Source organism: Castanea sativa, chromosome 10, assembly GCF_040712315.1.
Source record: "Castanea sativa cultivar Marrone di Chiusa Pesio chromosome 10, ASM4071231v1".
In the NCBI taxonomy this organism is placed as follows: domain Eukaryota; kingdom Viridiplantae; phylum Streptophyta; class Magnoliopsida; order Fagales; family Fagaceae; genus Castanea; species Castanea sativa.
In genome coordinates, this window is record NC_134022.1 from 10,138,562 (window position 1) to 10,165,512 (window position 26,951).

Below are 26,951 nucleotides of genomic sequence, written 5' to 3' on the forward strand. Positions count from 1 at the left end.
CCAGCGCATTAAAAACCCAAAAAAACAATCAACACTATCAATAAACCCACTCTTGCCTTTTTCAACCCCAACAAAAAACAAGGGCAAAAAAAAAAAAAAATCTCAAATCTAAAATAAAGCAAATGGAACTCATTGCAAAATAGGTGATCCGGGGGAGAAGAAGGCAGACTGGAGATGAACAGCCGGCTAACATTTGGAAATTTTGAAAGTTTTTATTTTAAATCCTATTTTTTAAAACTAAAATCTGACTGGTAAGTTTTATTTTTTATTTTTTAAGCTGCCAGGTACCAGCACTCATGTTTTAAATTTGAGAGATCAAAATTGCTCACTTGAAACTTGAGGAATTGATTGCATTTACGGGTAAACTTCAAGACCTAATAGTGTAATTTACCAAACTTGTGGCGTTTGGTATGAAGTAATATTTTAAGATTCCTAAGAATGTTTAAAGATTCTCATGTTTGGTTGCAAATCACTTTAGAGAATCAAATGCCAGGGGAATCTGGATTCCTCCTTAGACCCCTCTTAGTAGGAATGTGGATTCCCTTTAAAACAGGTGGGAATCCAGATTCTCAAGCTTAAAGGAAATTGTATTTGTAGGGTTAATGGGCCCAGGAATATGTGTTGGGTTGGCCTTAGAGTGTTTGTTGGGCTAAAGTCCCAATCCGAGGACACTAAATGGTCCGAGGATGTAAGAATGTCAACCCACGAAGTAATACTAAAATGTGAAGAAGTGATATCTAATCAAGCATATCCAAGAAGGTAATTCAAAGAAGAATATGTCCTTGGCTATATAAGGCCGAGGTAGGAAAAGGGCTGTCTAACGTCCAAAGACAATATTCTAGAAGATCCTATAAGTATGGGTAAGCATCATGGATGTACAAGATAAGGAGAAGAGATGTGAAATATCTAAAATAAAGCTGTTACCATCGCATTAAATGCCCTACAACTACTTCTCTGGCCGCATTAATGGGGAAGTGATGCCTGAGCATCAGAGTTCAGTCTTACATCTGCCTCCAAAGACTTCAGGGAGAGGTGGATGTGAAAAGTATCTAAATTAGTAATTTGATCCATACGTGGAAGATGGGGAGAAGAAAGAGAATGAGATAAAAGGGAAGGGAAGACATTCAGGAGGGGGGTCGGAGAAAACAAGAGAGAAAAAAACTGTACCCATTAGCACCCATAATTGTAATCTGTCTTTGAAAGATAATATCAATCATCCTTGGCTTGTGTCCGAGGACAGTTTCTATTACATAAACAATCAAGTGTGTATGATGTTGCAATCTAGCCTATCATTTTTGTTATTCAACATCACTAAAACCTAGATTTCAAACCCACTCTCTACAAATTTCATTGTATTGAGCTGTTTGGGCCTATCCCCCTCTTACTGTTGGGTTTGGGTGCAAATTGTGACCTTACAATATTTTTTTATAAATTAACAATTTTAACCTGTTTTTTCTTATCATTTAAGCAATTAAGATAAAATATAAAAAAAATTATCAATATCTTTTCCCTTATCTTTATCTTTTCTCGCCAAAATAATATAAACAGAATAGACAACTATGTTGATATATTCTTTAACAAAATTTTATTTAGGTTTCACAATCACGTGTGGAAAAGAAAAAAGTTGTCAGATTGTTTTATTATGGATTAAACTCTTTTAAAAATTATTATTAAGAATAAAAGCATTTAAGAATTTAATTAGTTATTTTTGTATTATACTTGTCATTTTGAAATATTAGACTATAATTTTAATGAATTTGTCATAATTAATAGTTTATATTTGGTTTTTCATTACTTATTTAAATGAAGATTTTTTTGAAAGGATTTAGCAATTCATATTCAAATCTAAACATTATCATCTCATAATTCTAATGAAACCAAAAATAAAAATATCTCACATTCTTAAAAATCTGGATGTCAAAAGTAATGTGATTCTCTCGTACCAAATGCAACGGAAGGGGTTTCTTTCAAGTAAATGAAAGGTCGGGTGAGATAGTTGGGTGTATGTAATTTCTCAATAAATAAAAATTAAAAATGGACGACCTAAATCGCTATCTGTTCTGCGGTTTGTAGCTTGTGGTTTGTACACATCTTATAAAATAAACAAATAAATGAAACAACTTTACAAATACTCTTATCAAAATTCAAAACCCCGAATTTTTATATACGCACCTTCGCCCGGAAATTAAAAGGAAACTGATTCGTGCGGAAGTGGAAGGAGATGACGGAGGCTCTCAAACTCCCTATAATAGACCTGACCTCACCGGATCGCATCTCTACCGCCAGTTCAATCCGTCAGGTTACTACTCTTACTTATTTTATAACAGATTAACATAGCCCGTCCTAAAAATTCTGTTATTTTACAATGATATCGTTTGGTTTTACTCAGGCAATGTTTGTTAGTATTTTCGAAATCAAACGCACTTTGCACTCTTTAATTGTCAATTGCATTAACAATTTCTCTTCTTCTTCCATTTTTATTTTCTTTTGCACATTGAAATGAATAATTGGATATAATATACCATTTAGAACAGGTTGTGCTTTTTTAACTTGTCGTAAGGCCATTTTTTTTACTTGAAATTTGCTGAAGATAATTTAAGTTTTATTATAAGTTTGTTATTACAAATTAATTGAGTCGTCATGTCAAACGTATCACACGAGCTCACCCCTTGTGAATTTCACTTGGCATCACTTGTAACAAATTTGCAATTGAAACTAAGTCATGCAAAGTGAACATTACGAGTATCGAGTCTCGAGCCACATGACATTACTAGGTTGGCTTTGATACCATTTATTAATAACTTATTGGTTGTCCGTTCTAAAGATTGTCACTAGTATCTTTTTAGGCTAATTATTGTTGCACACGCTGAGTTATACACGACCGTACACACTCTAGCTGAAACCATATTTTTTAAAAATGATTTCACAATTATAACTGAAATCGTGTCAAAACATGATTTCAGCTATGTGCTCATCTTTTTAATGTACAAAAGGGACTTATATATAAAATATATATATATATATACACACACACACAAAACAGCTTCATGTTGTCACAAATTTGTTTGTAGAAATAGTCTGTGAAGATTTGTTTGTTTGTATAACATTGCTTCCTTTTAAATTCTCTAAAGTGGAAATGTGGAATGTGTATCATAGGCATGCATAGACTATGGTTTCTTCTACCTTCTGAATCATGGAATTGAGGAGGAGTTGCTTGGGAAAGTATTTGAGGAGAGCAAGAAGTTTTTCTTGCTTCCTTTGGAGGAAAAGATGAAAATGCCTCGCAAGGAACATAGAGGTTACACACCGCTGTATGCTGAAAAACTTGATCCCACTTCAAGCTCCAAAGGTTGAGAGATTCTATCATTTAAAATTAATATTCTCTTTTTGGTACCTATGTGATTAACTTGGCGATTGTGTGTAGAGCATGGTTAGGATTGTTGCGATAATTTACTGGTTTAATGAGGAAAATTATAACTTTTGTTAGCTAAGCTGCTTATATGTGCTTTTTGTTATTTTCTTGCATCTATTTTTTTTATTCTAATTTATTAGTTGCGAGTCTTATGACCTGTTGATTGGATGGATGATGGATTTAAGGAGAATGACTAATGTTAAGTTTGTTCTTCTCCAATTTGCCTGAGGCTTACGCTTTTTTTTAATCTAATCGTAGATTTTATGCCCGTAATAAATGTGCCATTTTTATTCTTAGCTTTTGTTTGGACCCTCATCTGCAACCCATTGAGCGTTTTAACCTTAACTTTTCCTTGACATTGAGATTTGCGAGATTGTAGCCTAAAAGCTTCTTATGTACAAGAAGCTCCTTTGCTATCTGTTTCATCGCTGCATTTTTAATTGTGCTTAATGGAACAGAAGAAAGGAAGTTAAAACTAATACGCCTTAAATGGTTTCCAAGCAGGTGACCCAAAAGAAAGTTTTTATATTGGCCCTTTAGAAGATATTACAACTCCAGTTAATTTGAATCAATGGCCTTCAGAAGGTATGTCATTATTAATCTTTCTGGAGTGCTTCCAAAGATTATTGTTGTTCACTTCAAGATGTTAGGTATCTTGGGTATTGGTAGAGCATTACTTGGTATATTATTTTGCAAGGAAATTCCAGAAATTTTACCTTCTTGGAGACGTATGATGGAAAGCTTCTACAAAAAACTCCTGTAAGTTTTTATTGTTTCCCTTTTGTTGATAGTTGTGCTGCTGTTTTGTGTGTAATGAAAAAGACTAGAAATTAACCGGTGATTCTGTGAGTTAATAGTATTGTAGTTTGACAATATATAGATTTTAGAGAACAAGTGCAACTTTGTTAGGCATTGGATTTGCTGCCTCAGGTCTGCTGGAAAAAGATTACTTTCTCTGATTGCTCTGGCTTTGAATGTAGAAGAGGACTTTTTTGAAAAAGTGGGGGCCTTGGATAAACCAAATGCATTTCTTCGCCTTTTGCATTATCCAGGTTGAGTAGCATGATTTGCGTTCTTTTATGTCAGCTTAATTACTGCAATTTTTTTCCCCTTGATCTTCTTCCTTCTTTCTTTCTTTTTATTTGTTGGAGATAAAGGAGCCGGGGGGGGGGTGGGGGGGTGAGGGGGTTGCATATGCATAGACAATCCGTATGGTGAACTTTTTGTAAAAAGTTAATATTTTTTGCCAAGTCTGATTTTGTTAAACTAGGTTGTAGTCTAGGTGCAAATTTGAAGCCATAGAACTTAAAAGAGCTAACCCTCATGGTCTACAATTTTCATATGATAATGCTTCTTTTTTAGAGTGGAGCGTTGATTTTTGAAATCAACTTGTCAAACCAAATAGATGCTTTCATCTAAAGATCGATTTTAAGCTGTGGTTCCTACTGAATGTTGGACTAATACATGGCCAATTATCCTGAGTGACCATATTAAAGCATCGGCAAATTCTAAACAGTGTGGACAGAAACAGACCTTACTCACCCAAGATTTGCATGGCCTTCAACATGGAGGCGAGTATACCAAGCAAGTAGCAACTAACTCAACTGAACTATATCCATTAATTAGATCTCTGTATTAGGTTACAATCTAAACTTTACTCAAGTAGATTGAGTATACTGTAGAGCACTTTCAGGCAAAGGTTTAAACCAGTCATCTAACTTGACCTTTATATGTCTTAACAATATGTTCTGTAATTTAATTTCAGGTGAATTGGGGTCTTCTGATGATGAAATATATGGTTCCTCTGCTCATTCAGATTATGGAATGGTCACTCTCCTAGCAACCGATGGTGTTCAAGGACTTCAGGCATGTTTGTTGTTGATCAGCTGTAGTGTCCACCCGTATTTCCTATTCAGCCTCACAGCTGTCAATTAGCTGGGTTTTTCATGTTGACAGGTCTGCCGAGAAAAATTCAAGCAACCACGGATTTGGGAGGATGTGCTTCCTGTAGATGGGTGAGTCCACATTTGCAATTTTTTATGTAAATGGAAGCATTTTTGGTGTAATGAATGTTGAGTCACTTTGAAATCTTCAGGTAAAAGGAAGCTTTGTAAAGTGGACAGTTATATTTGTTGGACAACAGACAGAATATGGAGAATGCCATCTGACAATAAAAACTAACGCGGTTATATTTCTTCATCAGCATTAAGATTTTGTTTATTAAATTTGCAGGGCCTTGATTGTAAACATTGGGGACATAATGGAGAGGTGGACTAATTGTTTGTTCCGGTAATTTATCATTCTTTAACTTGCTATTAACACTTCTTAGAGAACCTATAAATTTTTAAAATGAAATTTTGTTTCTTTTCACAAATCTAACAAAGATAGTGAACTAGTTTTCTTTCTGGAGGCTTTTATTCTCTCACCTTCCCCTCCCCTTCTCGCCTCTCTCTAATTTGTCACTTATTTGTAGGTCAACACTGCACAGAGTGAGGCTGTCTGGAAAAGAGCGCTATTCTGTAATTATTTAACTACTTCCTTCTTAACATCTTTTTCGTCATATTCTGTAATCATTCATGAATTGTATAAAGAATTTAGTGAATTCCACACACATATAGATATGTTAAAGGTTTTCATATTTTTGTCCTTTAGTTATGAGTAGGGTATAATTAATGCTGAAAAGATGTTATGCTTCAGAACCTAGTAGATTGAACAGATGGGAATGGATGATTGATTAATATACATATTGAAAAAAACTTATTTGTATGTCCTAATGGGATGTTTCTGATGAGTATATCATCCTAACAAATAATCTATTAAAGGAGACAGAGACCCCCAGGTCAAGTGATTTATTGTATAGACAGATCATGACAGGAAAATTTGTTTTTGTTTGGATGATCTAATTCAGCTGAACTTTTATCAGGATGTGTAATGGGTTACTTTTTGATATAAAACCCATTATCTTAAAAAGGTGTGAGTCCATAATGAACCTAAAAAGCTTGGAATTTGAACATACATATTGTGGGATAGGAAAATTATAGATATAATTTGCTTCAGATATCTTTGTTTATACATACATACATACATACATACATACATACATATGGCATCTTTTCATAAGGTTTCAAGACCATAAACCATCCTGTAAAATGGGGCTATTAGTATAAGTGGATCCATTCTTGCAAGTGATAATGAACAATGTTGACCTGCAAAAAACTTTTCTTGTCCAAATACTACAAGAGAGTTGTTTCTTATGCCAGGTACTGTGTACGATTTACAAACACTTGGGAGTTTGATGGTGACATGAAATATTCAAACATGCTATAGTTTCTGATGTTAGCCCTCTTTCTTCAAGGGAGTTCCTTGTTACTTTTGAGAATTTTTAAATTGAAAATGTCAATATTTCAGGCAGCTTTCTTCTTGGATCCCAACCCAGACTGCATGGTGGAATGCCTGGAAAGTTGTTGCAGCGAGTCATCTCCCCCAAGGTGTGAAAACGACTATTTGCCTCTTTTTTCATTTTCTCCCTCCCCCCTCTTTCTCTCCATAGTGTTTGGGAGTTCACTTAGATGCATGCATACATATTTTTTGAGAGTTCACTTAGCAGTAAACATTTTTTTTTTGAGAATTCATTTAGCAGTATACATCATTAGAGCCTAAAAAGGGAAATCATGCTTTTGATGTCTCCAAAAGCATTTATAATTTAATTTGTAATCTTCACTGATTTTTATTTTAGCAGCATGTCTCTAATAGAAGTCTTAGGTGAGACTATACTAATTAGGCTGGTTAACTCTGGACTATTGTGTGTCTGCGCTTGTTGACTTACACATGTTCAGTTTGTTTTTATGGGGTATCACAAATACTCTTGAGTCTTGCTCAGTGCTTATGGGTTTTTTTAGGTTTTATTACTTCTAATTAAAGTATATTTTTCAGTATGCATTTCTAATCAATGATCAAAGATGGTGTTTATCGATTGTGTATGCAGGTTTCCCCCAATTCGCGGCGGGGACTATGTGCAAGAGAGGCTCAGGCTTACATATGCCTCATAGGATAGATGTTTGAAGACCTAAAATTGAAAATAATGTCAATAATGTCAGTGTACACTGCCAATTTCATTGTTGTGCAAGAATTTGATATTAATTAATGGATCTGGTTAATGGGTGCTATTAGGACATTTGTTAATGGACTATTTTAAGAAAACTTTAATATCACTTTTATAGAAAATATAAAAAGTTATTAAAAAAATCAGTTATTTTTTTCTTTTCCTATAAAAAGTTTCTAAAAATACTTCTTGAAGACTTAGGCCCCGTTTGAATCACGTCCAACGCATCCACATTTGGCTTTTATTTATTTATTATTTTAATACCAGCGCTTATTACACTGTTCATGTCCCATGAACAGTGTAAATAGGCAAATGAATAATGTTTTTGGCGTGAACAATAATCCAGAAATTTTTTTTTTATTGTTTTCAGTTTTCAACAAAATAATAAGCGATATTTAAATGCACCCTTAAACTAAAGTCTTTAGGGCATTCATTAATTTTTTCCTTAATTAATAATGATTCATGACTTCAAATGCATAGACTCATCCAAGAGAACATGTATATTGTCAAAATCTCCTTTGGGAATTTGCTCTTGCCTTTGGAGACAAGAATTGGCATACAATCCTTGCTTTTGCAATTTGATACCCCCCACGCCTCTTTCTTTTCTTTTTTCTTTTTTTTTTTGGTCTTCTTGTATTACTCTCTATATTATAGATATTTGTGGCTTTAAATTGCAGTTGTGGCATGGAATTAAGTATTCTCTTTCCCCTTTAAGAGTTACCAGCGCTAGAAAAAATTGCTAATTTCATGTTTTATGAAAAAAGAGACTTGCATTTAGATGCTGATTTCTATCAACATAACAACAACAACCAAGCCTTAGTTTCAAATTTTTGAGTTAACTATGAATCCTCAATAGATTAGTTAGGGTCGGCAATGAATCAAAATCTAATGAATATAAAGTAGTTTTAACTATTCAAGTAATGAGATTTTCAAATGTAATGTAGTTATTGTTGCTTGCAATTCATGGAGACTAAGGAAATGCATGCACCAATTTTGATTCGGAAGCTTAAGTTTGCAGTTGGCAATTCATGAAGTTGATGGGTGCATTTACTTTCTTTCTCTAGCAATGACTGAGGATCACATGGTGGTTTAGAAATTATTTTGGCATGTGAAAGGAGTATGCAGATTGCAGACGACTTTGAATGTGGCACAACGCGACATGCAGCACGTTTTTCTTGAATGACTTAAGGTCTGGTTGAAGACGACCGTTCAACTTTACGCTTATTACCGTTCAAATTCCACAGTTGGCATTTCTAATCAATTGAAAGCTGAACCTTCCTAATCAGTACCAACACTGAGGTTACTAAAACCAGTCAACTACTCAACTATGACTCTTTTCGGTTTTAACTACAAATTGAAAAAGCAAAAATGACCAATGTTAACCCACATTTATAAATAGCTTGAACAGTGATGAAAAGCTGAAGGTTTTTAGTTTTAGTTGTGATGTGAACTTATCCATGTACACTGTTGGTAATTGTGACTTATAACTCAAATTCAGAATATGATGATTAATTTTTTGGTTTTGTCCAATTTTTTCTACAGGGAAAACTTGTGTTTGAATCTTCCCATCTCCATTTATTTTACTTTTAAATAAATGTCTATTGGTGTTAATCTTAAAAAATTTAATGTTTCTTATAATCGTTAAAATAGTTTATATTGATGTGTGATTTAGTACACGTCTATGCAATACATACTTTATACATTCCAAATTCAATTCAGAAAAAATAGAATCATAATTATAATCATGTATTTTTAGGTCTTTTAATGTCCACTGTCCCTTTTATAAATATAAACAAAAGGGTAAGCTATAAACAATTCAAATTTTAATACATAATAGATATTAGATACCACACCTAGATGTACTATATAAGAATCACCTACTTGATAATATCTATGCTTATCTTTATAAATTTGAAAATACTAAGAGGGTGTTTGGTTGGGTAGTTTGAGATGAGATTTTTGTGGTTTGAGATGTGATTTTTGTAGTTTTTTGAAATACGTGTGAGTGAAAAAGTGTGTGTAATGTTATTTAAAATGTAAAAATATGAGTTTAAACTTAGAGACCAAACAAGTCTTAAGACTTTATAGAAACCCTCCTCTTTTTTGGAAAATTAAAGGGATGCAATAATTTTTTTTTTTTAGAGTTATGATTTTGGTTTTGGTTTTGGTTTTTTATTATTATTTATTTTAAATTCCCCACTCCCACTCCCACAAAGCCATAGTTTATTTTTTAATTATACCAATTTAAACCTAGAATTTCATTCCCCAATCAATTCTCATTACATATGTGCTAATTTTTGGTTTTGGATATTTGAATTTGACCATACTTTTATAACAGATAAGATAAATGTGCTTCATCAAAGAAAAGATAACATAAATGTGAGCCGTCAATCAAGAATGGGGCCACAAAAAAAATTATGGATCATATTCCTCTATCAAATTTTAGTGGGGTCCAGAAAATAAAATGAGGTGTGTGGGTTTGGATAAGGTAGATAAGTTATAAAATAATATTGGTTGTAGGGAAAAGATATTCAATAGGGAGGCGATTATACTCTAGAATATACGGTAACGGTCCTCGGCCTTTAAAAGTTTAATAGAGAGCACTCGCACCACGTGGACTAGCTCTACAAAATTCTTTACTTACCGACCTCTGCTTATTATTCATTTCATTAGAACCAAGATTCCTTGATGCTCTGCTCCTAAGACCAATCCCTCACCGTCCACGTCTCCTTCCTTTCTCTTCTACTCTTTTGTTTTCTAGGCCGACACCATTTCCCTCCTTTATCACAATTTTTTCTTCTTATGTGAGAGAGGGAATGTATTAGGTTCATATGAAAATAACATATAACTACTTAGAATAATAAAAAATACTGTGATAAATGTTGCGATCTTAGAATAATCTTTGTTTTTTCACCCTTCATGATGTCACAAACAAGAGTAGTTCTAAAATTACAAATTTTTTTTATTTTTATCACAAGCCTGACATGGTTAAATCAACTGTTTTTTTATTTTTATTTTTTTTACCACCACCCACAACTACATTAGAGTTGTGACAAAAAAAAAAAAAAGTGTGGTGCTAAATTTTCTACCCAAACTACCAATTTATTTCCTCTAGTTGATTTAGGCGTGAAATGAAATGGATTAAAATAGATTTGAAAAAAAAGAATAATCAAGAGTTAATAAGGATGGATGAAGAAGGAGAATGTTCAATCTTTTTTCTTATAATCTTTGTGTATCTTTTGGGTAAAATACAAAAATTACCCCAATGATTGTGGCTTAAGATCACGTACTACTAAAAATTGTTTTATTTTTATTTTTTATGGAAACTACCAGAAATTGTTAATAATATAAATTTTGCACTTACGTCTATTATATCATTGACATTGATCACTCATATATTCTCTCATACACATAATTTACCATAATGTAGTTTGGTTTTAGCCCGAATTTCAAATAAAATATAATGGAAGAAAAAAAAATATACGTAGTTAATCCTAATCAATCTTGTTAAGGACTCATAGTGGACTTAAAAAATTTGAAACTAAGGTTTTGTTATTCTTTTTGTTATTGTTATTAAAAAAAATCTTAATTTCTTTAATAAAATAGAGGTAAAATATTGGTTTTTATCTATATTTTGAGATAAATAAATAAATAGGGAAAGTTATAATAGTATAATAAAGCATATTTCTTTTCCTTCCATTTTTTTTTATGTATCAATTCTTTTTCTTTTTTTTTTCACAAATCTATCTGTTAGGGGACGAGGATCAAAGGTAGTGAAGGGAGGCAATTAGAGTAATTCTGAAGAGCGGAACTAAACGGAGAGAATTTGTTTTACTAGTAAGGAGTTCGGGATGATGCTACTGTTGACAAGGCCGAGGGTGCCTACTTGACCTCGAGAAGGCTAAGTGTCCGGAATGAGGGTAACACGGTGCAACTCTCGAGGAGACAAGGGTAATTTGGTTTTGAACAAGGAAGAGAAGAAAAATGAAGGACAAGGAAGTCATCCCCTCTATATTAAATGTACTGCAATCACTTAACTGGCTGCATTAATGGAGAAATAACTGTGAACAGTGTCTATTGCAGCTCATATTTTGTTGTAAAAGCCTTCTAGCAAAGTCTTAATAGGACAAATATCAAGAGAATTTGATCTCAACCCTCCAAATGTAAGATTTAGATGCATCCTTGCAACTTATATAAAGCTAAGGAGAACCTGGATCAGTGGAGAAGGTTGGAAAAAGGAAAGGAAAAAGAAAGAGGAGAAAAGATCATTCAATTGTAATTCTATCCTTGGACTGCACTCGAGGATGAACACTTAGCAATTTCTCGTGAGAAGTCAAGTTGAATAATATTTTGCATATCAAATTTTAACCTTGAGTTTCCTTTTTACATAATGAGTATTTTTAATGTTAACCTTGCATCCCATCTTTACAAATTAATTAAGTGAGTGAACTGTAGTAACAATCATAAAATCAACGTTTACTGGTTGATTTTACACTACTTTTCGCCTACCACACTATCTATTTCATTACATTTATTAGAAAAAAAATCCATAATATGGAGTAACTTGTCGATTTGAAACTAATGAAACATGTAGTCTAGTTGGTTACAGTCTTAAGCTTTAAGAATTATTTTGAAACTTTTGAAATTATAGAGTTTGATTTTAAACTTTTGAAATTATATGATTTAATTTGGAAAATATCCCTAAAGTACATGATCTAAATTATAATTTTGTCCAAAATATTAAAAACGTCACGAATGTCATATTTGGAAAAAAATAATGTATATATTGACCAAAATCTTGATTTTATCATCAAAATCCCAAGAAATATATTAGAAATATAAAGTTTATAAAATCTATGATGATATTGGTTACCACATAAAGTACTGAATGACAATCTTTATAAGAATCTTATCAAGATCTCACCAAAACTTGTCTCAAATAAAAAAAAAAAAGATGTCACCAAAACTATTTAGAAAACCACTGATATTTTTAGAATTTGTACAAATTTTAGCGTGTCACTATTTCTTGTGAAGGTGTAAACTGCATAGCAATTGCAGCTAAAATCTTGGAGTTTGACTTGGATGGGCGGCTACTAGATTTTGGCTATTGGGTGTCCAATCATTTTTTGGCCCTAGTTGATACTTTTTTGAGAAACTCCTAGTTGTTACTTGATAGTTCTCATTGAAATAAAGTTTATATTTTAAATTAATCCGAATAATTGAAACAAAACACATACAAGTTGATGATGTCATTTGTCTTCTTTCGTCTCCTCCTTGACAAATAGCAACTCTACGTCATATTCCTACAAAACTAAATTAATTTCAAATTGATCTTTTATAAGCTTAAAGAGCCACATTTAGATTCCCTACTAATATTTTAAAAAACAAACACCGGTTTGAAAGTTTACAGTTTCTTATATTTAATTACTATTTTTTTTTTCTCTCTTGGGTCTGCCTTTGTAACAAGAAGATTATATATATGCAGAATATTTAACTCAATATAGTCTAACTCGATATGTTTTACATATCTTTGATTTTATAGTTTGGATGGAGGATATTCCACCACATATTTTTCTTAAATTCTAAGTTGATTTAATCGACATTTAATAATATAAGGCTGTGTAGTCTTGTTTCTTAAAAAAAAAAAAAATAGTTATTATTATTATCATAGATAAAATAGTGAGGAAGAGAGGAGGAATTTGAATTACAAATATGTGACACCATAAAAAATATCATTATGATTCTTAAAAAAAAAGTTATTACCATTGAACTATTTTAGTTTTGAGATTTCTCTTGTTAAGAGGTCAATATGCCAAAGCGATCTAAAACTACGACTTTTATTTGTTCTGATTTATTAGCTGACGTAGAACTCTTTTTGAATTATGAATGGAACTATCAGAATTTACATTAAAAAAAAAAACCTTTAGTTAATAATTATAATCTTGAATTAACACTATTTTATTTTATAATTTTCTTGCAGACCATTAGAACTTACTTTTTTTTTTTTTTAAGAGTTTTGACGTCCGCTCCGAATGATAATTCTTTATCATCAAATCAAAACACTAATTGATTTTTTATGTAGGCGGAGGTTAAACTCCATATCTCTTATTCAATCATAAAAAGTTTTATAAGTTGAGTTAACTGAGATCCGCCATTAAAATTTACTTTAAAAGTACTGAGTTCCAATTGGTACTATAATAATGTCACGTCAACATTGTAAGAGTCCGTTTGGATAGAACTTATTCCTAAAAACTGAAAAATGAAAACACTGTACAAAAATAATTTTTTAATGTGTAAAAATTACTGTTCATCCCAAAAAGTACTGTTCATTGGCCTAAAATCACTGTTCATGGCCAATGAACAGTGACATATGCGCGTGGAAAAAAAAAAACGTGGACGCAGCTGGAAAACGCTGCATCCAAACAGATTGTAAGTGTTCTCTTTTTTTTGGTTGAAGTTAAATGAAAACATTTTAAGTTATCCCCAATCTTTATATTTGATAACCATTAAAGCTATCTCCGACCTAGCATTCTTATCTATTTATCCTTCTTAGCTACACGATAAGGGAGAAAAAAAAAATTAACACAAAGTCTATAAAATAAAAATTATTTTGATAATAACTATGTGAAAATTTTGTGTCAAAGAGAAATTAGATAATAATGGATATTAAACTAATCACACAATGGATTATCTAAATAAATTGTAAAAAAATAAAAAAGGAAAAACCAAGTTGACTTATAAAACACATTTTTAAAGTCTCAACCTTACTTACAAGACAAGAAGCACGAAACAACTGGATAGAATAGAACAGAACAACAAGAGGATAATAAAAAAAGAAAAGAAAAGAAAAGAAAAAGGGCTTTTCAGCTTTCTCAGTTTTTTCCTCGTAACCCAAGGTGAACACTTGGCACACACAAATGATCACGAAACATCTGTTTGACCAAGTGGACGGCTAGCATAAAAAGACATCAAAATTGGAAATATCCGCGAAGTACGGAATCATTTTCCTTTAATCTAGGACCAGATAGTATATGGATAGTGTTTTTTTCTCTCTCCCTCTCTCTTTCTCTTTCTTTCTCTCCCATCTGCGAAAGCTGAAGGGAGAGAAGAAACACACAACTCTCATCAATATAAGCCTTTTCTTGGGTCAAAAAAACCCACGAAGGCTCTATCTATCGGATCTTATCATTCGGATCCTTATCTGATCCAAAACCAAAACCTAATTATCTTTTTTCTATCCTATCCTATCCTATCCTATCTATCATATCATTTCTTGAATTCTAATTCGATTTTGATTCGAGGAAGCGATGACTCGGAGGTGCTCGCATTGCAGCCACAATGGGCATAACTCTCGGACCTGCCCGAACCGCGGGGTCAAGCTTTTCGGGGTCCGGTTGACCGACGGGATCCGGAAGAGCGCCAGTATGGGCAATCTCAGCCACTACGCCGGGTCGGGTTCGGGTCTGAACCAGAACGGGTCGAATACTCCCGGATCGCCCGGTGAGACACCGGAGCACGGTGCCGCTGCCGACGGTTACGCCTCTGAGGACTTCGTGCCTGGCTCCTCCTCTAGCTGCCGTGAAAGGAAGAAAGGTTTTTAAAATTTATTTTTCTCTCAAATCGCAAAGAAAGTTATGGTTGTTTCCTTTTCTTTTTGCATGGTTATGTTTATAGTTTGGGAGGAATTTGAATAAAAAATGAACGTGAAAAAAAAAAAGATGAAGATTCTAGATTTTTTTTTTCTTATTTCGTTTTGTTTGTGGGATATTTATCTTTGGATTTTGCTTCTTCTTTTTGTGGTAGTTTTATGGTTTATTTTTATAATTAATTGATTGATTTTTATTTTGTTAATCTTATATAGAGTAGGCAATTCGTTATGCTCCAGTTTTGGAATTCTAAATTTTGAATTGAATGTTAAGGACAATGATCCATAGACTAGAAAAAGAGAGAATTTGATTTCGAAAAAGTAGTTAAATGCAAAATTTATCAAGTTGAGTTTTTTGGGATGTTGGATTAAGAAAGCATTAAAAAGAATTAAGGTAGCAAATGATCTGAGCTGATATTTACAAAAATATAAGTTATGGGGATAGATGAATTCAATTAAGGGAATCTGGGGAAGCATTTTTGTGTGGCTGAAGTGGGAATAAGGGTGGGGGTGAGGTTTTGTGAGGTATTTCATATTTGGTTCGTGTCTAGGTTGTCAAGGAAAACTGTATGTGTCTCATAAGGATGTGAACAAAATTATTCGAACACTGAAATATGCAAAAGATTTTTGGAAGATTTAATGGTCATTGAATTAAAAGACATCTTGGAGTGCAAGTGTTTGAGTTTTATTTATGAAAAGAGATAATAAAACGCGACATGTTTCACAAGAATTAAATCATTTTTACGTTTAGCTGTCTAGCAAAATGCATTGCGAGCTTGTGTGTGTGCGCTTTGTGTGTTTGGATGCTCTGTTCAAAATATTGAAGATGTAAGGCTTTTATTTTAGTCCATTTTTTGTTTAAAGCTTTTTTATGGCAATAAACATAGCATTAACTATAAGAGTTATGAAGAAACAATTTGTTTAAAGCAAGGGAAAACTGTAGTGACACCCAAATTCACAACAAGCTTATGTGTCAACTTGTGCTTGGTACACCAAATCCACTTTTTTTACCAAGGATCCATGGTGCTTCCATGTGTAAAGTATTGTAATCCAATCACATGTTGACACCCAAGCATGTTTGAAATTGGGTGTCCATATGCAGACTGTTAAAGAAAGATTAACAAAGTAATGTCTTTTTAGGTCACTCCTAAAATGTGGGGTGTGCAGTATAAGGGCCCCTCTTTTTTGATCATTCAATATAAGTGAATTTACTGTCTGTGTGTTGACGTTTTTGAAAGATAAAAAATGTTTTGGTTTCAGAGCCTGATAACATTCCACAATGATGTCTCCTTTAAAAAGGTACAACAGATCTGTCAAAATTTAGCTGTACTGTACAGGAATTATTTGAATTATATGATTTGGTGAATTGTAGCTGCTAATCTGGGTGCTGGTAACATGTCTGTCTCTTGAGAAAAACTTCTACTTTTTTGTGAAGATGCACTCTTTAACAATAAATGCTAAGGAATTAAGGAAAATTTTAAGGTGTAATGTTAATGATTCCTTGGTTAGAGCAATTAATGTGTCTCGAGTTTTACTTTAGGGTGAAGAGCAGAAACAATAAATCAAGTTGTTTTGTGTGTGTGTTGTGTTTGTAAGGAAGGAGAAATACTTTTAAGTTGGTGAGTCAGTAACTATATTATAGTATGTATGATGTCTGTAAGTCAACAGTGTAGATGAAGCTTAGATGTTATAGAACAATGACCTAAGAAGCACAAACATGGCAAAACGCCTCACATGTCCATGTTTGACCTGGACATGTTGGGGGCACGGTTGCATGTGTGTTTGTGGTGTGTCTGTGTGTGTATATATATATAATTATTTTTTTCGAATTCCGATACAGTCAAGGTACTGTGGAGACATGGTCATGACATGACTGTTAAAAAATTGAGAAAGAAGATCAATGCCTCAGATCTGCACATGTGATCTGCTCTCTCCCATTTGATCTCCATCCACTCAGAACAGTTAGATCAGTTCTGATTGAAGTTCATTGTTGATCTCTTTTTTCCTCTTCCAGTACATGGCTGTCTACTCAATTAAAGCATGGAAAGGATGTGATCCATTGCTTCTTCCAAATTCTTACTCAATGGGTTGACCTTTAGATCAACCTCTCTCTCTCTTGGCCTGGTACAGCAATCGGCGTTAATTGCTGTCTTACTGTTTATCAATTACTTAACCACTGGCTATAAATGATGCGAGCTCTTATAGGTGTTTATTGTCGTCTTGATCTCACGTCACTCCAAATTCTTTTTTATTTCCTTTCGGTTTCACTTTCTAATTCCCTGGCACCTCTTAGAGTTTATAATAGAGATATCCAGGGTTCAAATCTCTCATCCTCCATTGTTGTAACTATTGAATTATAAAAAAGAAGAAGAAAAGAATAAAAATTCAATATATATATATATATATATATATATATATATAGTAATTGTGTGTTGTCATAGTGTTGTGTTCTTATTCATGTCCATATCTGTGGTTCTTAGGCTATGACCTCTTGAGATGCTTTTAATCTTATCTCTGTGTGTTGGTTGTACTGTACTTGCTCCGTTTGTCTATAAAATGACTAGTTATTGGTTCTGCAGGTGTTCCATGGACTGAAGAAGAACATAGGATGTTTTTACTTGGACTACAGAAGCTTGGCAAAGGTGATTGGCGTGGAATAGCTCGCAATTATGTTATATCAAGGACACCTACTCAAGTGGCCAGCCATGCTCAAAAATATTTCATCAGGCAAACCAATGTATCTCGGAGAAAGAGACGTTCCAGCCTGTTTGATATTATAGCAGATGAAGTTAGTTCCTTTCTTTCCATCTGATGTTGTAAACTAGTATACTGTATCCACATGCATACATCGACACACTAAACATGAAAGGGGAGACAAAAAAGCTGCATGAAGCTTCTATAGGCCTGTAGATAACATTGTCTGGTATGCACTCACTGTCATTTGTTACTGGCATATAAGTTTTGGTTGGTTTTTCGAACCTCCATGCATCAGAAACATAGAACTAAAACGGCACAGCAATGCATATTACATGGATGGGCCAGTTTTTAAATGGTTTTTGTCCTGGAAGTGAGGATATACCCTTTTCCCGTGGTTATTACAATGATCTTTTTCTGGCTTTGTGCAAACAATATGTTTGTACCTTTATTTTGTTATAGGATTATTTAGTTGTTAAGACTTGTCAAAGTCTTCCGATTCTCAGGTCCAATTCAACTCCATTCTTTGTGTGATAGTGCTATTTGACTGTATTTAGAGACAACTATTGCCTTTTCCTTATGATGCACACTTGAACAAAATCTTTATAAGTTGAAGTTCTTTTTCTTTTTCTTTTTTAATTATTTTATTTAAAAAAATATATCTTTATAAACTCCCTTCTAGGTATCTGATATAATTGCTACTAATATATATGTCTGCAGTCAGCTGACACTCCGATGGTACCTCATGACTTCTTATCTGTCAACGAGTCACAGGCTGAAACACAGAGCAATCCTCCATTGCCTGCTCCTCCTGCCCTGGACGAAGAATGTGAATCGATGGAGTCTATCAACTCCAGTGATGGTGATCCTATTCCTCCGAAGACAGAGAGCTCCCAACCTTGCTACCCGATGGTATATCATCCTGCTTATATCCCTCCTTACTTCCCCTTTCCTTTGCCATATTGGTCAGGATACAACACTCCAGAGGCAACTAAGAAGGAGGAGACACATGAGGTTCTCAAGCCAACTGCAGTGCATTCGAAGAGCCCGATCAATGTTGATGAGCTGGTTGGCATGTCAAAACTGAGCTTAGGAGAATCTATTGGTCATGCTGGTCCATCCTCTCTTTCACTAAAGCTGCTTGAAGGATCTTCTAGGCAGTCTGCCTTTCATGCAAATCCAGCCTCTGGAAGTTCAAACATCAATTCAAGTAGCAGCCCAATCCATGCAGTTTGATGGACAGCTTTTCTGAGCTCAAGATCATAGGTTAGCTCAATGATGGATGAGCTTTACAGTTTACTGTTAATACAGGACTGATAATGTGCAGTTTGGTTTGGTTTAGTTTTGGACTAATAAGCTTGTTTTTAATTAAATTAATTAACTAAATTCAGTTCTTAGCTTGTAGGTCACAGCATCTTAGTATCCACCATTAGAGACATTGTTCGAGTCCTTGAATTTTGTGTCTTATATTATTTGTTTTTCTCCTCAGTACTTCAATATTGATCATGTGTGACATTCTACTTCATTCAACCATTCGAGTTAGGTGCATGGTACTGCTACTAACCATTTGAACGTATAGATGTTGTGGCTAATTTTATGTGTAATTCACAGAAAATATATTTAATCCATCTCTTTGTGACTAATTCAATTAGCTAGTAACACAAATATAAAAAGAGTTCTTGGACTAGGGAGTCAAGTGTAAGTGAGGCATTTGCAAAGTTTAGAAAAGGAATTGCCCGTTGTATATTGGGACTGGGGGAAATGGTTCTGAAGTTGTTCCCTTGCTGAATCCCCAGCTGAGACTTCTGCACCTAGTAGGATCAGATGTGGTCTTTTTTATGGCACTTTATTTGTTATTTCCTAACTGAAACCATATGGAGAGTTTTGCCTTGTGGCCGGTGATGTATTTTATTTGGAAACTGCCAAAACAATTCTAGCATTTGGAATAGTTTGGATACATAATTTCGAAGCACAAAGTAGGAATTCCGATGTCTTCAGTGCACATTTGAAACTGATTAACCAGCAAAATCACTACTTTAGAAAAGAAACTTCCAATTATTAACACCATCCCAAGCAACTGGATTCCGCTCCCTGAGCCATTGGGATTCTGGTGGTTTACTGGTTTTGAATCCTCTGGCACTTCCAAACAATGGAATATTTAAAAAGGTATAATTTGAAGTTTACGCATCAAATATAGGGTCCCAAAAATATTTCGTTTGCTTTTAAAGGTGAAGACGTGTAATACTGAAATTCTAGAGGATTCGATGTGCACATTTTAAAGGCATTAATGTAATTTGAAGTTTGAACGTCTTTTATGGAGTTCCTAGAGGTTCTCTGTAACCCCCAATTCCGTGAGGGAGAAGGAATTCAGTGGCACTAGTTGTACAGAGCCGCCAAATGAATGGTGGAGTACAATATAAAGCCCATTGGATAATTTGGATCATAATGCTGTGAGGATAAGTAGCATGTAGTAAAGCAAAAGAAATAGATAAGATAAAAAATCTATACATAAAGATAATATAGATAGAATTCCTTTAGTCAAGTGGTCATCTATTCTACACTATAGATTCTTAGATATCTCTATATCTATATATTACAATAGAACTCATATATTTATAGAGATTTGACGAGTTTTTGATAGTGAAGCCAGGCTATTTAATTGGTAAGAGAGGGTGGCAAATTTGATTGGAAAGAGGGGTGGCAATCTTGATCGGTATAAAAAGTAGCACTACATGCCAAAAAGTTTCATCCGTTTGTATTCATAATACTTCTTCTTTAATGACCACTCACTAAGAATAGGCCTCATTAAAACCAATTGCTTCATTATATCTTTGCAAAGTAAATCCTTATCAGAAAAAAGTATAATTAGCACATATTCTTCAAAAAATGTACTCTCCCTAATGAGTATGTGGGGTCTTAATTTTCTGTGATACAAAGATTCCTAAGTCGCATGCCAATGCTACTATTTCTTAAATGACTTAGTAAATAGATATGCTATATTATCACTTGTAGGGGTGTCCACGGGTCGGTCCGGGTCGGGTTTGTGCCCAACTCGAGACCAACCCGATAGAATCGGGTTGAACAAATACTGACCCGCCGCCGACCGGCGAGGGAGTCGGATCGGTGCGGTCGGTTTTGCACCGGAAGCACGGTCGGTTCGGTCGGAACCTTCCATGGTGAAAAATCCTGCCATAATTGTTGATTTCAAGCGAAAAAATGTTAAATCCGGCGGAGATCTCACCGGATCTGGTGAGATCTCGCTAGATCCGGTGAGATCTCACTAGATTTGGACAAAATATCACTCGATCTACTTGATAAGTCACCGAAATATGAAAATCTGTTGCCAAAATGTGAAAATTTGAAGTCGGAATCTGGAAATTTGAGGCCAGAATCTGGAAAATATCGCCGGATTCTGGAGAAAGTCACCGGAATCTGGAAACAACTGCCGGAATCTGGAATTTTTTTTTTCTGGAAATACTTAGTACATCGGTCGGATAGGGTTTTTTCGGAATCTGGAGAGAAAAACCGAGACCGATCTGCCGCCGTCGGTTTTTGGAACAAAAGACCCGCCGCCGACCGGTGACTTGATCGGGTCGGATGGTTTTCAGGTCGGATCCTTCGAGTGGGTCGGATCTCCGGATTGGATGGACAGCCCTAATCACTTGATTCTATCTTATTGACATAAATATTATCTCTTATGGAGCTTGTGTGCATAAAAGTATTTGGAGAAATATGTTTGGTTTTGTTTACATTTTATATAGCTCCCTCTAATATGAGTAATACAAGCAACATTGTCTTTGTATACTATTATGGGGGCTATCTTTGATTAAGGATAATCCACAATTTTATCAAACATATTGAATTACCAATCTAAACCAAATGCACTTATGACTTACTTCATGAATTGACATAATTTTTGAGTGATTGAGGAAGTAGCTGATATTAATTTGTTTGCTTGACATCTATATGAAATAGCAATGTTGCCACAAGTGAACAATTATCATGTTTGTGATTGACCATTGTGTGGATTAGAAAGATAACTTGCATCAACATATTCAACTATGGATTGTGGATAAAATAATTTCATCCCAAACATAATACATGCTTGACCCTATTCCAACGTTTTCGAGTGGATACAAAACTGTACATTGCTAGTAGGTTGATTGAAAAAGCTATCAAATTGTGTGTCATTTTCAAGATACATTAGAGCACCAATTGCACTAAGATATGGTATTTCAAGACCAAGAGTTCCTTAAATATTGTATCTTATATTCTCTATTAAATTTTGTTCAAAACTTATATAGATTCCTTAGATATTGTATCTAAATTCTCTAATTACATTCTACCATATGACTAAAGGCATATAATTGAACTTAATTGTAATTGGGAAAATAACACCTTTTTTACTACAACTACATATGATTGAATCTAACTAAAAACCAGAGGTACATTGTGACACAACAAACAACTCACCATAAGTAAAAATAAAAATAAAAATAAAAATTACAATCAAACATATGACACATTAAAACAAAATTTTAAAAATTGCAATTGTTTTAAGATCATAAATTTTTTTTTGTCACAACTTTTGATGTATCTAATTGCGAATAACTAATTAATTTCACATATAATTGCCATTTTTTTCTCCACCATCCCACAATGTGCTACATAGAATTGTGGTATTAAGATTTTCTTTTTAAAAAAATGTTATGAAATTTTAATTTTTATCTGTTTCTCAAAAAAAGAGAACAGGCCCTAAAAGGTTAAAAACTTAAGGGTCCGGCTCCTCTCCAGTTTAGCGTCTCATGTTTTCTCCTGTTTTAAAACAGATGAACGACACGTGGCGTCTAAAAAATCTATTGGTAAAAACAAGGCCACAAATTATCATTTATTTCTCTTTTACCCCACTCTTCAGCAGTAACCCACTACTGATGAGTACTCACACACCAAACACCGCTACACCGAATCTGAGAAACTATCACAAACAGAGCTGCAAGAGAGGGGGAAGGAATGGGCTGAGAAATTGAAGAAGAATAACAAAGGCTTCTTGTGTATTTGTATGTGTGAGCTAACTGCTAACTGCTAAATGCTAAATGCTAATTGCTAATTGCTAATTGCTAGTTGTGGTTGTTTGTGTTTAACTGTTTCGGATCTGCACTTGTTGGTTTATTCATCTTTTTTTGTTGGGATTTGGTTGATTTCGGACTTATATCTTACCATTAGATTTTGTAGATGCCACGTGTCATTTACCATCGCTTGTATTCGTACATGACCGATCCGAAAGATCAAAATTCACCATCTTTGCCCACCGCCACCACCGGTGACAGTGAGCCATGAACCAGTTCCTCAATTCCAACAGACCCACCCCTAAACCATGGCCCCTTAAAAAACCCTCACACAGATCCCCTCTCCTCTCTCTCTCTCTCCTCACTCTTCTCTTCTCTCTCCTCTTCTTCCTCTCCTACTATTCCCTCACCCCCAATTCCCACATCTCACCCTCTACAAAAACCCTAAATTCCCAATTCCCCCAATGCCCCATTTCCCAATTTGCCCAAAAATTCCTCTGGTACGCGCCCCACAGTGGGTTCAGCAACCAGGTTTCCGAGTTCAAGAATGCTATCTTAATGGCCGCCATTCTCAACCGGACCTTGATTGTTCCTCCGGTTCTCGATCACCACGCTGTTGCTCTCGGAAGCTGCCCCAAGTTTCGGGTTTCTGATCCGAATAAAATTCGAGTTGACGTCTGGAACCATGTGGTTGAGCTCCTCAGGACTGGCAGGTGAGTCACTTTGATCACTCATTCTGTGTGAGTGTGTGAATTTGATCAGATTTGAATGTGGGTTCTATTGGGTTTCTTTTAATTTTCATGTTTGTGGCATACAAAAAAATGTTGTTTCTGTTCAACTTTTTTGTTTGGTTGGTGAGAGAATGAAAGTTGAAACTGTCTCCATTACTAGGACAAGGGTCTTATTAGGCTTAGTGGAATAAAGGTTTTTGTTCTCTAAAATCTAAGTAAAAGTTACCAACTTGAGTCTAAACTTGGTTTATACTGTGTATTTTGAAAATCTAGAATTTGGGTCTATTTGGCATTCCCTTTTGCTATCAAATTTCATGTTTCGTATCTATTATTGGATGGCTTCCTATTTATATTATCGTTTTGTAAATTATAGCTTTATATGAACCTCTTGTTTCAGGTATGTCTCGATGGCTGACATTATTGATATTTCGTCGTTAGTGTCTTCATCTGTTATTCAAACGATAGATTTCAGGGTTTTTGCATCCCTATGGTGTGGGGTGAAAGATTTCGATTGTTTCAATGAATCAAATGAGCAGTCATCTTTGTTTGATAGCCTAAAGCAATGTGGATCTCTACTATCCGGGCTAAATGGTAATGTTGATAAATGTGTACATGCAGTAGGTGAAGATTGTAGGACTACAGTTTGGACTTACCAAAATGGTGAAAAGGATGGGGTATTAGATTCATTCCAACCTGATGAACAGCTTAAGAGGAAGAAGAAAATTTCATATGTTAGGAGACGAAGAGATGTATATCAGACGCTTGGACCCAGTTCTGCAACTGAATCAGCCACCCTGCTGGCATTTGGAAGTCTTTTCACCTCTCCATATAGAGGTTCAGAGCTGTACATCGATATTCATGAAGCTCCAAGAGATCAACGGATACAGTCTTTGATTAAAAAGATTGAATTTCTTCCTTTTGTCCCTGAAATTTTGAGTGCAGGAAAGGAGTTTGCTGACAAGAACATAAATGCCTATTTTCTTTGTGCACAGCTCAGATTGTTAGATGGGCAGTTCAAGAATCATTGGAAAGCTACTTTTCTGAGTTTAAAACAGAAAGTAGAATCTTTGGGACAGAGTCCACTCCCTATTCATATTTTTGTGATGACTGATCTTCCTGAAGGTAATTGGACTGGAAGTTACTTGGGAGATTTGGCTAGAGATTCACATAAGTTTAAGCTGCATTTTCTGAGAGAAGAAGATGAGTTAGTGATAAAAACAGCCAAAAAAGTTGTGGCTGCTAAGCATAGCCTGAGGTTTGCATTTGTTCCAGAGAGCATGGGTGGACTAAAAAAACATTGCCCCTCTGAGAGATTACCTGATGTACTTCTATTCATAGAGGAAGCTGTTTGCAGCTGCGCTTCACTTGGTTTTGTTGGGACTGCGGGGTCTACTATTGCAGAGAGTGTAGAGCTTATGAGAAAATTTGGCACATGTGCAAGCCAAAGTCTGACTGCATTGTGACAAGTGGCTTGGTATGATAAAAAATAAAAACTAAACTCATTGAAGGTGGTATGAGAAGAAATTTCTCTGGTTAAGGGTTGTAGAAGATGATGGGACCAGCAGTCTTCGGATATTTTTTTATGCTTTCTCGCAATTTTTGTGATCCAGCCAGCATTTCATCCAAATCTTCTGTTTGTTGAAGGCACAGAAAACTGTTGAGGAAGAAATTTCCTCATGTCAGGATTCAACTCCACTGAGGTTACAGCTTATTGAAGGTCAATGTAAATATCTTACATTCTCAAGGAGAAGAAAGAGGTTGCTGCTCAGATTTGAAAGTTTGTTTGATATAACTGACACAATTAATTAATTAATTTAGATGGGGCATTTGTCATTGAGGACTGACTTCTCTTAGCACATAATTGTGCCTTTTTGTTTTGTAGAATTAACTGAAATTGGGCTTCTCCCCCCCCCCCCCCCCCCCCAAGACGAACGTGGGCCGATTCTGAGTGTTCATTCATTGTAAGTGACATTATTTATATATGATGTCATGAAGCTCTCTTGTATATGTTATTTTTCTTACATAATCTGCTATGATACCTGAGCATATTAACAATCTCAAAGAAAACTACAGGCCAGTTCTCACTTTGTTTTTGTTTTGTGTGTGTGTGTGTGTGTGTTTTTTTATTTTATTTATTTATTTTTTTGAGAATCAGTTCTCACTTGTTAGTTACGAAGGTTCATTAAATTTTTATCTTAGTGAGTCTACTAGCTTGATGAAATTGGAAGATATGCCCTTACCATATCAGTCTCTATGCTAACGGTTAATACTGTATTTTCCAGTTTCGATTAACGCGCCAAAATAATGTTTTAAAACTCAAAAAATATTGAAAGTTTTAGAGCCAAAGAGTTGGAAATAAATTACAACAGACCAATTTAACCTAATCGGATGGCAGACCAAAAGTTAGGACCAATTTAGTCAATTCTAACAAGAATTAAAAGCATCTACATCAGTGGATGCATAAATGTGCAAAATGGAAAAAAAAAAAAAAAAAGTCACTAATTTTACACATTTTGAGCAAAAAATACTCACATCAGTGGGTGTAAACTCGTGTATAAATGCACGTTGCTACAGTACCCGTGTAAATTCACACAGGTACTGTAGCATGTGTATTTAATATCTTAGAAATTTTTTTCTCTCTCCTCTCTACTGACTCTCACCTCCCTCTCTCTCAGGTGCACATCACAACTCTCTCTTTCTTTCATCTCATCAATTTTTCTTCCTCTAGCTTCCGTTGATCGCCATCACCGCTGATGAGAACAAGGTTAAGCAAGCCGAGTCGCCGGACGAGTCTGTCACCTACGACACGAACGGAGTTCTCTAACGGGTCTGTCGCCTAGAATCTTGTGGGTTTTGATCCATTTTTGGTTGAGCTTGAGGCTGGTGGCTGTTGCGAGGAGGTGGCGGTGCTGCGAGGTGTCGATCTTGCTTAGGCCGGAGGCCTCAATCTCACTTCGATCTGTTGGTTGCTAGTTTTTTTTTTTTTTTTTTTAGTTTTTTGGTTGATTGTGGATGTGGGTCGGTGGGTTTTGATCTTGATCGGCTTGGCTTTTCTGGTTCATTGGTGGGTTTTGATGATCTTGTCGCCGATTAGATGGGTGATGATTTGGCTTGACTGGATTTTGGGTTGGGTGGGTGATAAATGGGTTTGGGATTGAATGGGTTTCGGATTAAGTGGGTTTTCCTTGATGATGTTGGTTGGGTGGTGATGATGCTGGTTGGGTGTGGAGTGATCGTTGGTAGTGACAGACTGTGGGTCTGTGAGAGAGAGGGGTAGTGAGGGAGGGAATAATAAAAAATT

General features: G+C 34.8%; 3 protein-coding genes across 5 annotated transcripts; all 3 read left to right on the forward strand.

Annotated features, from left to right (window-relative positions):
- Positions 1-2,047: 2,047 nt before the first annotated feature.
- On the forward strand, positions 2,048-7,686 carry LOC142611768 (azadirone synthase LFS-like). Its single transcript, XM_075783899.1, has 11 exons — positions 2,048-2,299; positions 3,157-3,349; positions 3,917-3,997; positions 4,120-4,171; positions 4,343-4,464; positions 5,178-5,278; positions 5,369-5,427; positions 5,645-5,701; positions 5,886-5,931; positions 6,821-6,900; positions 7,398-7,686. The coding sequence occupies exons 1-11, from the start codon at positions 2,222-2,224 to the stop codon at positions 7,459-7,461; spliced, it is 933 nt and encodes a 310-aa protein (XP_075640014.1). The 5' UTR covers positions 2,048-2,221; the 3' UTR covers positions 7,462-7,686.
- A 6,816-nt stretch (positions 7,687-14,502) lies between these two features.
- LOC142611865 (transcription factor KUA1) lies at positions 14,503-19,378 on the forward strand. Its single transcript, XM_075784007.1, has 3 exons — positions 14,503-15,107; positions 17,739-17,947; positions 18,574-19,378. Exons 1-3 carry the CDS (start codon positions 14,822-14,824, stop codon positions 19,087-19,089), a joined length of 1,011 nt encoding a protein of 336 aa, XP_075640122.1. The 5' UTR covers positions 14,503-14,821; the 3' UTR covers positions 19,090-19,378.
- Positions 19,379-22,772: 3,394 nt separating this feature from the next.
- Positions 22,773-26,635, forward strand: LOC142614286 (O-fucosyltransferase 30-like). Of its 3 annotated transcripts, none has more exons than XM_075786870.1 (3): positions 22,773-22,910; positions 23,077-23,632; positions 24,048-25,693. In XM_075786870.1, exons 2-3 carry the CDS (start codon positions 23,187-23,189, stop codon positions 25,111-25,113), a joined length of 1,512 nt encoding a protein of 503 aa, XP_075642985.1. In that variant the 5' UTR covers positions 22,773-22,910; positions 23,077-23,186; the 3' UTR covers positions 25,114-25,693. The 3 variants fall into 3 exon arrangements, 2 of the variants coding, with proteins under 2 accessions (XP_075642985.1, XP_075642984.1); XR_012840395.1 differs by adding an exon at positions 26,326-26,635 and having other exon boundaries at positions 22,775-23,632; positions 24,048-25,611; XM_075786869.1 differs by having other exon boundaries at positions 22,775-23,632.
- The last annotated feature ends 316 nt before the right edge of the window (positions 26,636-26,951 follow it).